At 38.2% G+C, this 13355-nt stretch overlaps 1 protein-coding gene across 1 annotated transcript in view; it reads left to right on the forward strand.

Annotated features, from left to right (window-relative positions):
* LOC115832848 (DNA primase large subunit-like) overlaps positions 1 to 9744 on the forward strand; it is a 127308-nt gene extending 117564 nt beyond the window's left edge. The window contains exon 7 of the mRNA XM_030804325.1: positions 9514 to 9744. Coding sequence (XP_030660185.1) covers positions 9514 to 9744 — 231 coding nt within the window. The remainder of the gene's footprint in view (positions 1 to 9513) is intronic.
* The last annotated feature ends 3611 nt before the right edge of the window (positions 9745 to 13355 follow it).

Below are 13355 nucleotides of genomic sequence, written 5' to 3' on the forward strand. Positions count from 1 at the left end.
TTCATAAAAAAAGATTAATTATCTCCGAAAAAAAGGCAGCAGCCCCAGTCAGGGGCTTATAGATAAAATCCCCATCTCCCTGGGATGGAGCACATGGGGGAAGGGGCAGCTGTGGGTGCAGCTTCAGCAGACTTAAACGTTCCTGCCTGCCAGCTCTAAAGAGAGCAGCAGATCTCCCAGCATAGCATTTGAGCTCTGTTAAGGGACTGCCTCCTCAAGTGGCATGACCGCCATGTCTCCTGACTGGGAGACACCTCCCAGCAGGGGCTGACAGACACCTCACACAGGAGAGCTCTGGCTGGCATCTGGTGGGTGGCCCTCTGGGACGAAGCTTCCAGAGGAAGGAACAGGGAGCAATCTTTGCCATTCTGCAGCCTCCACTGGTGATACACAGGCAAACAGGGTCTGGAGTGGACCTCCAACAAACTCCAGCAGACCTGCAGCAGAGGGATCTGACTGTCAGAAGGAAAATTAACAAACAGAAAGGAATACCCTCAACATCAATAAAAAGGACATCCACTCAGAAACCCATGCAAAGTTCACCAACATCAAAGACCAAAGGTAGATAAATCCACGAAGATGGGGAGAAACCAGCGCAAAAAGGCTGAAAATTCCAAAAACCAGAATATCTCTTCTCCTCCAAAGGATCACAACTTCTCACCAGCAAGGGAACAAAACTGGATGGAGAATGAGTTTGACAAATTGCCAGAAGTAGGCTTCAGAAGGTGGATAATAACAACCTCCTCTGAGCTAAAGGAGCATGTTCTAACCCAATGCAAGGAAGCTAAGAACCTTGAAAAAAAGTTAGAGGAAATGCTAACTAGAATAACCAGTTTAGAGAAGCACATAAATGACCTGATGGAACTGAATAACACAGCAAGAGAACTTCATGAAGCATACACAAGTATCCACAGCCGAATTGATCAAGCAGAAGAACAGGTATCAGAGATTGAAGATTAACTTAATGAAATAAAGCAAGAAGACAAGATTAGAGAAAAAAGAATGAAAAGCAATGAACAAAGCCTCCAAGAAATATGGGACTATGTGAAAAGACCAAACCTATGTTTGATTGGTGTACCTGAAAGTGACCAGGGGAATGGAACCAAGTTAGAAAACACTTCAGGATATTATCCAGAACTTCCCCAACCTAGCAAGACAGGCCAACATTCAAATTCAGGAAATGCAGAGAACACCACAAAGATACTCCTTGAGAAGAACAATCCCAAGACACATAATTATCAGATTTACCAATGTTGAAATGAAGGAAAAAATGTTAAGGGCAGCCAGAGAGAAAGGTCAGGTTACCCACAAAGGGAACCCATCAGACTAACAGCAGATCTCTCTGCAGAAACTCTACAAGCCAGAATAGAGTGGGAGCCAATATACAACATTCTTAAAGAAAAGAATTTTCAACCCAGAATTTCATATCCAGCCAAACTAACCTTCATAAGTGAAGGAGAAATAAAATACTTTACAGACAAGCAAATGCTGAGAGATTTTGTCACCACCAGGCCTGCCTTACAAGAGCTCCTAAAGGAAGCACTAAACATGGAAGGGAATAACCAGTACCAGCAACTGCAAAAACATATCAAATTCTAAAGACTATCGACACTATGAAGAAATTGCATCAACTAACGGGCAAAATAACCAGCTAGCATCATAAGGACAGGGTCAGATTCACACATAACAATTTTTTTTTTTTTTTTTTTTTGAGATGGAGTCTTGCTCTGTCGCCCAGGCTGGAGTGCAGTGGCGCAATCTCGGCTCACTGCAAGCTCCACCTCCCGGGTTCATGCCATTCTCCTGCCTCAGCCTCTCTGAGTAGCTGGGACTACAGGCACCCGCCACCACGTCCGGCTAATTTTTTGTATTTTTAGTAGAGACGGGGTTTCACCATGGTCTCGATCTCCTGACCTCGTGATCTGCCCGACTCGGCCTCCCAAAGTGCTGGGATTACAAGCGTGAGCCACCGTGCCCGGCCACACATAACAATATTAACTTGAAATATAAAGGGGCTAAATGCCCCAATTAAAAGACAAAGACTAGCACATTGGGTGAAGAGTCAAGACCCATCGGTGTACTGTATTCAGGAGACCATCTCACGGGCAAAGACACGCATAGGCTCAAAATAAAGGGATGGAGGAATATTTACCAAGCAAACAGAAGGCAAAAAATAAAAAATTAAAAAAAAAAGACAGGGATTGCAATCCTAGTCTCTGAAAAAACAGACTTAAAACCAACGAAGATCAAAAGAGACAAGGGCATTACATACTGGTAAAGGGATCAATGCAAAATGAAGAGCTAACTATCCTCTATATATATATATACACCCAATACAGGAGTGCCCAGATTCATAAAGTGAGCTCTTAGAGATGTACAAAGAGAAATAGACTCCCACACAATAATAGTGGGAGACTTTAACACCCCAGTCAATATTAGATCAACGAGACAGAAAATTAACAAGGATATTCTGGACTTCAACTCAGCTCTGGACCAAGTGGACCTAATAGACAGACATCTACAGAACTCTCCACCCCAAATCAACAGAATATACTTTCTTCTCAGCAACACATTGCACTTATTCTAAAATTGACCACATAATTAGAAGTAAAACACTCCTCAGCATATGTAAAAGAATGGAAATCTTAACAGTCTCTCAGATCACAGTGCAATCAAATTAGAACTCAAGATTAAGAAACTCACTCAAAACTGCACAACTACATGGAAACTGAACAATCTGCTCCTGAATGACTGCAGGGTAAATAATAAAATTAAGGCAGAAATAAATAAGTTCTTGAAACCATTGAGAACAAAGACACAACATACCAGAATCTCTGGGACATAGCTAAAGCAGTATTTAGAGGGAAATTTATAGTCCTAAATGCCCACAAGAGAAAGAAGGAAAGATCTATAATTGACACCCTAGCATCACAAGTAAAAGAACTAGAGAAGCAAGAGCACACAAATTCAAAAGCTAGCAGACAGCAAGAAATAACTAAGATCTGAGCAGAACTGAAGGAGATAGAAACACAAAAAATCCTTCAAAAAATCAATGAATCCAGGAGCTGATTTTTTGAAAAGATCAAAAAAACAGACTACTAGCCAGACTAACAAAGAAGAAAAGAGAGAAGAATCAAATAGATGCAGTAAAAAATGATAAAGGGGATATCACCACTGACCCCACAGAAATACAAACTACCATCAGAGAATACTATAAACACCTCTACACAAATAAACTAGAAAGTTTAGAAGAAATGGATACATTTCTGGACACATACACCCTCCCAAGACTGAACCAGGAAGAAGTCAAATCCCTGCATAGACCAATAACAAGTTCTGAAATTGAGGCAGTAATAGCCTATTAACCAAAAAAAGCCCAGAACCAGACAGATTCACCGACAAATTCCACCCAGAGGTACAAAGCAGAGCTGGTACCATTCTTTCTGAAACTATTCTAAACAATAGTAAAACGGAATCCTCTCTAACTCATTTTATGAGGCCAGCATCATCCTGATTCCAAAACCTGGCAGAGACACAACAAAAAAAGAAAATTGCTGGCCAATATCCCTGGTGAACATGGATGCGAAAAATCCTCAATAAAATACTGGCAAACTGAATCCAGCAGCACATCAAAAAGCTTATCTACCATGATCAAGTCAGCTTCATCCCTGGGATGCAAGGCTGGTTCAACATATGCAAAAAAGTAAATGTAATCCAGCATATAAACAGAACCAATGACAAAAATCACATGATTATCTCAATAGATGCAGAAAAGGCCTTCAACAAAATTCAGCATCCCTTCATGCTAAAAACTCTCAATAAACTAGGTATTGATGGAACATATCTCAAAATAGTAAGAGCTATTTTTTGACAAACCCACAGCCAATATCATACTGAATGGGCAAAAACTGGAAGCATTCCCTTTGAAAACCGGCACAAGACAAGAACGCCCTCTCTCACCACTCCTATTCAACACAACATTGGAAGTTCTGGCCAGGGCAATCAGGCAAGAGAAAGAAATAAAGGATATCGAAATAGGAAGAGAGGGAGTCAAATTGTCTCTGTTTGCAGATAACGTGATTTTATATTTATAAAACCCCATTATCTCAGCCCAAAAACTTCATAAGCTTATCAGCAACTTCAGCAGTCTCAGGATACAAAATCTATGTGCAAAATCACAAGCATTCCTATACACCACTAATAGACAGAGACCCAAATCATGAGTGAACTTCCATTCACAACTGCTACAAGGAGAATAAAATATCTAGCAATACAACTTCCAAGAGATGTGAAGGACCTCTTGAAGAAGAACTACAAACCACTGCTCAAGGAAATAAGAGAGGAAACAAACAAATGGGAAAACATTCCATGCTCATGGATAGGAAGAATCAATATTGTGAAAATGGCCATAATGCCCAAAGTAACTTACAGATTCAATGTTATCCCCATCAAGCTACCATTGACTTTCTACACAGAATTAGAAAAAACTACTTTAAATTTCATATGGAACCAAAAAGGAGCCCACATAGCCAAGACAATCCTAAGCAAAAAAGAAGAAAAAAAAAAACAAAAAACAAAGCTAGAGGCATCACACTACCTGACTTCAAACTATACTACAAGGCTACAGTAACCACAATAACATGGTACTGGTACCAAAACAGATATATAGACCAATGGAACAGAACAGAGGCCTCAGAAATCATGCTACACATCTACAACCATCTGATTGTTGACAAACCTGACAAAAACAATCAATGGGGAAAAGATTCTCTATTTAATAAATAGTTTTGAAAAAACTGGCTAGCCATATGCAGAAAACTGAAACTGGACCCCTTCCTTACACCTTATACAAAAATTAACTCAAGTTGGATTAAAGACTTAAACATAAGACCTAAAACCTTAAAAACCCTAGAAGAAAACCTAGGCAAAACCAATCAGGACATAGGCATAGGCAAAGACTTCATGACTAAAACACCAAAAGCAACAGCAACAAAAGCCAAAATTGATAAATGAGATCTAATTAAACTAAAGAGCTTTTGCACAGCAAAAGAAACTGTCATCAGAGTGAACAGGCAACCTACAGAATGGGAGAAAATTTTTGCAATCTATCCATCTGACAAAGGGCTAATATCCAGAATCTACAAAGAACTTAAACAAATTTACAAGAAAAAAACAACCCCATCAAAAAGTGGGCGAAGGATATGAACAGACACTTCACAAAAGAAGACATTTATGTGGCCAACAAACATGAAAAAATGCTCATCATCACTGGTCATCAGAGAAATGCAAATCAAAACCACAATGAGATACCATCTCATGCCAGTTAGAATGGTGGTCATTAAAAAGTCAGGAAACAACAGATGCTAGAGAGGATGTGTAGAAATAGATATGCTTTTACACTGTTGGTGGGAGTGTAAATTAGTTCAACCATTGTGTGGTGATTCCTCAAGGATCTAGAACCAGAAATATCATTTGACCCAGCAATCCCATTACCGGGTTGTACCCAAAGGATTATAAATCATGCTACTATAAAGACACGTGCACATGTATGTTTATTGTGGCATTGTTCACAATAGCAAAGACTTGGAACCAACCCAAATGCCCATCAATGATAAACTGGGTAAAGAAAATGTGGCACATATACACCATGGAATACTATGCAGCCATAAAAAAGGATGAGTTCATGTCCTTTGCAGGGACATGGATGAAGCTGGAAACCATCATTCTCAGCAAACTAACACAAGAACAGAAACCAAACACTGCATGTTCTCACTCACAAGTGGGAGTTGAACAATGAGAACACATGGACACAGGGAGGGAAATATCACACACCAGGGTCTGTTTTGGGGGGTGGTGCTAGGGGAGGGATAGCATTAGTAGAAGTACCTAATGTAGATAACAGGTTGATGGGCGCAGCAAACCACCATGGCATGTGTGTACCTATGTAACAAACCTGCACGTTCTGCACATGTACTCCAGAACTTTAAGTATAATTTTAAAAAATTAAAATGAGGATTCATTAATGATATGCACATACCTTAAATATTATATCTTAAGACATTTAAATGCCATTTATTAGTTAGGGCAAGGTCTTTTGAGTATCGTTTAGTGTTTGGAATTTGATTTTATCTTTCTTTCATAAACTATACCCATAATATAGCGTCAGCAATTTCCAGCTTGGATTCCTTAAAGCAGAAAAGGAACTTGATATATGCAAAGCAATAGGATCTTTCTCCCTCTCCTTCTGTGATTTCCACCCTTTTTTTTTTAAGTGACTTTTCTTGACTCTTTAAAAACATATTGTTTAGATTTCGTAGGACAACTCTTTTTTTACATTCATTTTTATTTACTTTTCCCGTAGCAACCCTATGACCTAACACTATTATCTGCATTTCATAGATGAAGAAACTCAGACTTTAAAAAGATTACCCTATCTTGTGCACATTGAAGTCTCATAAATGTATTGATAACTGACAACTTGAAAGGTATAGAAAATGCCAAGATATTATTATAGCATATTAGATTTTTTTTTTTTTTTTTTTTTTTTTTTTTTTTTGAGACGGAGTCTCGCTCTGTTGCCTAGGCTGGAGTGCAGTGGCGCAATCTCAGCTCACAGTAAGCTCCGCCTCCCGGGTTCACGCCATTCTCCTGCCTCAGCCTCTCCGAGTAGCTGGGACTACAGGCGCCCGCCACCACGCCCAGCTAATTTTTTGTATTTTTGGTAGAGACGGGGTTTCACTGTGGTCTCGATCTCCTGACCTCGTGATCCGCCCGCCTCGGCCTGCCAAAGTGCTGGGATTACAAGCGTGAGCCACCGCACCCGGCCTGCATATTAGATTATTTTTGCATAAAATAATGCAACTATGTTTTTATAAGCTTTGTAGCCAAGTTTATCTCTAGAAATAAAATTAATAATGGAGATATCATTATCAGTATGATTTTGCATACAATCTCTTAAAACAGATTTCAGAGCAACTAATGATCTAGTCAGAAGGCCTGAATTTTAATTCAGACAAAACCAGTTACTAATTCTATGACCTTGAATAAACTGTCTATTCTCCTTAGGCCTCTGTACATGGAAGAGATTGAATTTAATGGATTCCCCAAGGTCTTTCTAATCTCTGATTTTCTGTTTAGAAACTATTTTACAAACCATAAAGCCTTCCGATTAAAACGTATTAGACAGTAAACATACTTTTGTGAAACACATTGCAAAATGCAAAATTTGTATTGGATTTCCCAGTTTTTAATGAATTGGGTGAAAATTGAATGTAATAAAGTTCATAAATGATTCCATTGTTAATAAAAATTATAGATATAAAACATTTTGGAAACATTTTGAAATCAAGCAGCTAAGTTAAAAAAAATAAAGCAAAAATAAAATTTTTTTCTTAATTATCTATAACTCTTAAAATCAGTCTGTATACCATCCATCTGTTACACACTGGAATTACTATAAAATTAGCCTAACATGTATTAACAACTAGCAAAAGAGAATCAGAGATTCCTAGGTTGCTTAAATAAGTATTACCGGAAAAGACTTATGTTTCTGTCTGTTGGTCCATCCACCAGTAGGGTTCATTCTAGACCATAGCAGCAACCCATTTTTCCCTGGCCAATTCATTTTAATCTACTACAAGATTATACATAGCTTTAATCACACCACGTCTCTTTTTAAGGGTTTTTGGTGACTCTGTGTTGCCTAGAGAATTAGGTGTTGACCACTTACCCTGATTTTCAAGGCTCTCTCAGGCTGGCCCCTGCCTGTCTTTCCAACCTCATTCCTTATCGTTTCCATGTATGTGCCTTTCATAGTAGGCTATGTGAACTATTTAATATTTGCTTTCCAGGACATTCCCTCTTTACCTTGAGCATGTGGTCCTGCTGCAGATATTGCCTTTCCCCTCATCATCTCAGCTTTTCACTCTCTCCATCTTTCCAGACGCAGCTCAAATAGCTCTCCTCTTACAAAGCCTCCCTTGACCTCCTCAGCTGAAATTTCTCTCTGCTGTGGAGTGTAATAGGCCTTTCTCTGTGACCCTCATCACTTCTCCATTCTTGGTAGAGGTTTTTAAGTGTATGACTTACTGGGCTGGAAATTTGAGTTAGTCAAATGTATTCCTGTATGCTGAATAGCGAATAGTTTATAACACAGTCTTTTATATAGTAAGGCTTTAATTAAATATGCAGAATTATCACTGGTATACACTATTTCCGGGTTCAACTCACCAAATATTTATTAGATACCTACAGTGTGTAAGTCACTTCAGTACGAAGGGTGAGACGTAAAAGGATCAGTTAATGCAAGACAGATGAACAAAAGAAATGGAATCACTTCTCAGTTTCCAAAAACTTGATAAATGAAAATACCACCAAAGAAACCAACAGTCACTCACTCAAGCAAAATGATATTTTTGTTGTCAACTCCAACTGCAGAAGGCGAGAAGGCAGGGATTTGAAACTGTGGAAAGTGAAACTGCATATAAGGAGAGATTACTAGAGTGCATAATTTGAAATGATACTCAAAATTAAAGTTTAATGATAGTATTTGAGAAAAAATAACATAAGTTATGAACCAGGCATGTTTGTATTCAGTCACAGTGAAATTTACAAGAAGAGATTTTCTGTAAAAAGACCAAGGAAAGGCCAAGATTAGAATGAAGAATTACATTGACTTAGGTTGCTTTTTCAGTTTATATCATACTAAATGAGTGCATATGCCAGACTTACAGGTCAGCTCTAAAACACAAGTGGTATCAGGGACCAGTATCAAAATGATCAAAAGTGATTTTACGATCACTTAAAAACCCACAAATATCTGTCAGCCTACAATGTGGTAGGCCTTTTGCTTGGAACTGGGGAAACAATAATGAATCACGCAGGTCCCTAACCTGTGCTTCACTAACATACAATGTCAGTCACATACATACACACACACACACACACACACACACACACAGGTTTGTATTCCAAACATATTTTTATAGTTTTCTAATTTTTTGTTTTCATGCAATTGTCAACCAGAATTGGTAATGTTTTGGGTATTGCCAGAATTGAGGGCATGGTGTAGATGGGAGGTGGCAGGTGGGAGTTGGGGGCTGGGGAGGTGAGAGAAAGGTGTCTAGTATGCCCCAAGGATGAATGGTGATACCAGTCACTGAGAGCAAAGGATGGAGAGAGGGGAAAGGATACATTTCCTGTTGGGTTTGAGCTGCCTTTGAGCCATCTTGAATGTTGAGTAGGTGTTGGATGTGGGACTGAAACTAGATAGGGAACTGCAGCCAAACACAGAGGCTCAGACTAGAAATATAAATGTGGGAGCCATTTAGGTTTGGGTAGTGGTTGAAACTCTCTTTGAATGAAATGGTGTAAGTAGTTAAGTGTTAGAATGCAAACAGCTAGAATCCATGTTTCAGGTATTAAGTTTTAAACAAGTACTAGAATAGTTTTCAAAACTCACATATTTATAGCTTTGCCATGTATTAATGCAATATAAATTTCCTTCCTTTACAGGTGGATGATTGTGGCTTTTCCTTGAATCATCCTAATCAGTTCTTCTGTGAGAGCCAACGTATTCTAAATGGTGGTAAAGACATAAAGAAGGAATCTATCCAATCTGAAACTCCTCAACCCAAACCAAGTGTCCAGAAAACCATGGATGCATCATCTGCTCTGGCCTCTTTAAATTCCTCTCTGGAAATGGATATGGAAGGACTAGAAGATTACTTTAGTGTAGATTCTTAGGCAGTTTTGTAACCTTTTTCCTCAATAGCCTGTTTCCTGTTTTTAAGATTTTGCCTTTGTTGTTGAAAAAGGGTTTCACTCTGTCACCAAGGCTTAGTGCAGTGACACAATTACAGCTGATTGCAGCCTCGACCTTCCCAGCTCCTACCTCAGCCTCCCAAGTAGTTGGGACCACAGGTGCACACCCCATATCCAGCTAATTTTTTTTTAATTTTTTTTGTAGAGATGGGGGTCTCCCTATGTTGTCCAGGCAGATCTCAAACTCCTGGGCTCAAACGATCCTCACACCTCACCCTCCCAGAGTGCTGAGATTACAGTTGTGAGCCACTGTGCCTGGCCTTTCTTTTTTTAACCTTTTTGTTTAACTTCTCTCTTCACTGCATCCCAATCCATCTACAGGCACGCGCACTTATTAGGAAAGCAGGTTTGAGGTAACGACAGAGACTTTCACTATATTTTGCTTTGACAGAAGGAAATAGGAAGAGTTTCTATTAAAATCTGTCACTTGAGTGATGTCATTTAAGTCCTGTTTTAGGAGACAAAAATAGCTTTGGGGACTGGTTAAAGTCCCCCAGAAACTACAATAAAGAACAACTTTTGTTTTAACTCTTAATCACTTTGTAATTTTGACTCAATCCTTTTCTGGACCATTTTTGTTAATAAATATCAAAGTGTACATGACAGTGTCTGTGTATAATTGGGAGAGTCTTATGTCATAACAGATTGGACATTACTTCAGTTCTAAAGTGGTAATTTGGAGTATCCAAAACACTGCTGATCACTAATGAAGATGCTAAACTTTTCTTTACCTTTTTTTAAGAGTTGACCTATTTGTGGTTATTCTACATCAGGCACCTTTGAGTGGCACCAAACTCTCCTGACGGAACTGTGACTTGGGAATTAAAATAAAGTATAGCCAGTTATATTTATTAAGGAATAATAGGGATATTTTATTACGTAAAATAATGGCATGTCTTATCTGCTGCCATTACTCTGGGGACAGGTTCATGAAGAATAGACAATTACCAAGCAAGAAAGTTGTACATCTAAAATAAAGTGTTTATTTTACCCTCCAACTTCCATACCTTATTACTTCTGTAGTTGCTGTGAATTACCAAATAGATTTGGTAAATTAATTAACTTCAGCAATGAATAGTGATACTTATAGTAACCCCCTCCTTTCAGTGCCAGCAATAGAATTTAATAAACATTGTGAATGATTACAGACATACGAGATCAATGCCCTGTTCTCTCTGCCTGCTTTTGTCGAGGGAGTAAGGTGAAGTTGATGATCCCTGGCACGTATGCCTTGTGGAGCAGTGCCATTGTGGACACCCTCGTCTAAATAGTGATTTCCTCCCAGGGCTCTACTCACTCACCAATAGGACTGAGATTTGGGGTGCTCAGGAAACCCGGTTTGAAACAGTTCTTCCTCATCTATTACCTTGGAATATGTGAAAAGTATTAGTCTATTTCTGTCTTCTTTTCCTGGTAAAGAGGGATACTTTTATCCTTCTGAATCAGATACTAACTAAATTGAAAAGAGGACATTGTATTCAGAAAACTAGACTGTTAGCAGCACCGTATTTTTAATCATGTGATAAACTGCATCACGATGAAAAGGATTAAACAGGATCAGATCATCAGAAACTAAAAATGTCAACTAATTGAATTTTCATTTTAGGCTTCTGAGTCAAAGATTTCTTGGAATATTTAGCAACATATAATTAAATGAGATACTATCTAAACTTTTACTTGTCTTGGTGAATTATTATTACCTAGTTCAGAAAATAGTATTATTCCACTACAAATTACCCCTATAAATCTCTGCCTTCTGAAACCATCTGCTACTCCCTTCATCATTTGTAGTTCTCAACAGGAATCTGATGATTGCCTACCACTTTATCCATGGACTGCAAAACCACAAGTTCTTTAAAAAAAAAAAATAATAAGAACAAGTGCTACCTGGAGCTGTTTTAACCACAGAATTAAGTTAGCTGTAGAAAGCCAAGCATAGAAATGTAGGTCTTCGTTGTGTTAAAAGGGAGATATTAGAAGCACTCTCCCCACTGTAGTTCAATGAGAAATTTTATGATAGAATGTTTTGTATCTGGCAGCATTTTGCAAGGCTGTCTTTTTCTACTGCTTCATGTTCTCCTCCTTTTATGAAGCCTGTGCCCCCACCAGCTAAAAGGACAGTCATTAACGGCATGGTAGATGTAGCTTACTGGACTATTTATTTTATACTGGCAGCCCCAGGAATTTGTGTCATCTTACTTGAATGTTTTATATGTGTCTAGTCCAACTCCAAAATAACACTAGTTTAAATATTAGTTGTATTACAGGCTCAATTCAATTTATTCATAATAAGGTTTGATCTCCTGTCATGTATTATACAGAAGAATATATAAACATTCTGTGAAATCTATAGATTAGAGGATAGGGGATAGAGGTTTATAAAAGAAGATCAAAATTAATGCTTTTCTCATGCTTTTTGGAGTTGGAAAAAGCAATTTATTTTTCATGCTTCACAGGTCTTGACAATTTTGATTTGTTTTCTTTGAGAGCAGACCTGTTTGAATTGGGTGATGTAAAGAACCCAAAAGAAAAAATCAAAAGCCAACAGCCTCTTTTCAAAACAGTAGCCAGTGAAAAAGAATATGAGTCTTCCAGATCTTTTAACTTTAGTCTTTTATTATCTCTTCAAGGAAGAGAGGCTGTATGATTGTATCAAAGACAAAAGAAGAAACAGCAAAAGAAAGAAACTAGGTTGGAAATTTGTAGCTGGTTGAAGCAATGAATTGTTAGGAGAGATTCTGTCATATTTCTTTCAAGTTGTTTCTCCATCATGTTTTTCACTCTGTCCATACAGTACAAAACTTAATTGCCATGTGCATAAAAGAACACTAGGAAGGTTTTAAGTAAACTTTTTAGGACTGCTTATAATATAGAGTCATAAAAGTGAATAGTTATAGATTTCAAATGAGCTGGGAATGGAGTAAAGCAATGGGAAAGGTCTTTAATCCACATAGAATTTTAATAAGCTAAGGGATTTCTTCTCTCTCTAAAAGTATACAGGGTGTTTTGCTTGTTACACTTTGCTGTCTTATTGATACTCAGGGTCTTTGCAAGCAAACTTCTGTAATTCTTTACAAAGAAGAAAAGAAAACCTCTGGGATTTAAGCTTGAAAGGCGAAATGAGACAACTCTAAAGTTCTGTTTCAGTTAGAGTCTACTCTTTGCAAACTTAATCAAGGTCTTCCACAGGCATCAGCTTGACATTAAATTTAAGTGCCCATTAAAGTGAGAGTTTGACAGCAGTTCTGAATGTGAAGCTCAGTCTGAGGACATCTTTACAGCTGGAAGGGAAAAAAAAACGTCGAGAAGCCTCAAACCACTGTGGTAATTAGATCCATTTGTTAACTTCTTTTCTAATGTTGGCAAAGGGAGGGAGAGAAAAGGTTGACAGAGGCTGGAATCAAGAAGGCAGTCCAGAGCTCCCTGTAGAAATTGGGTAAGCACAGCGTCCTGTATTGCAGAGAATACTGGCAGATATTCCCTCTGACAAATGAGATGGGGAATTTATTTTATGAACTTTATTCGGTTTTATC

The sequence above is a fragment of the Nomascus leucogenys genome, chromosome 3 (assembly GCF_006542625.1).
Source record: "Nomascus leucogenys isolate Asia chromosome 3, Asia_NLE_v1, whole genome shotgun sequence".
NCBI lineage: Eukaryota > Metazoa > Chordata > Mammalia > Primates > Hylobatidae > Nomascus > Nomascus leucogenys.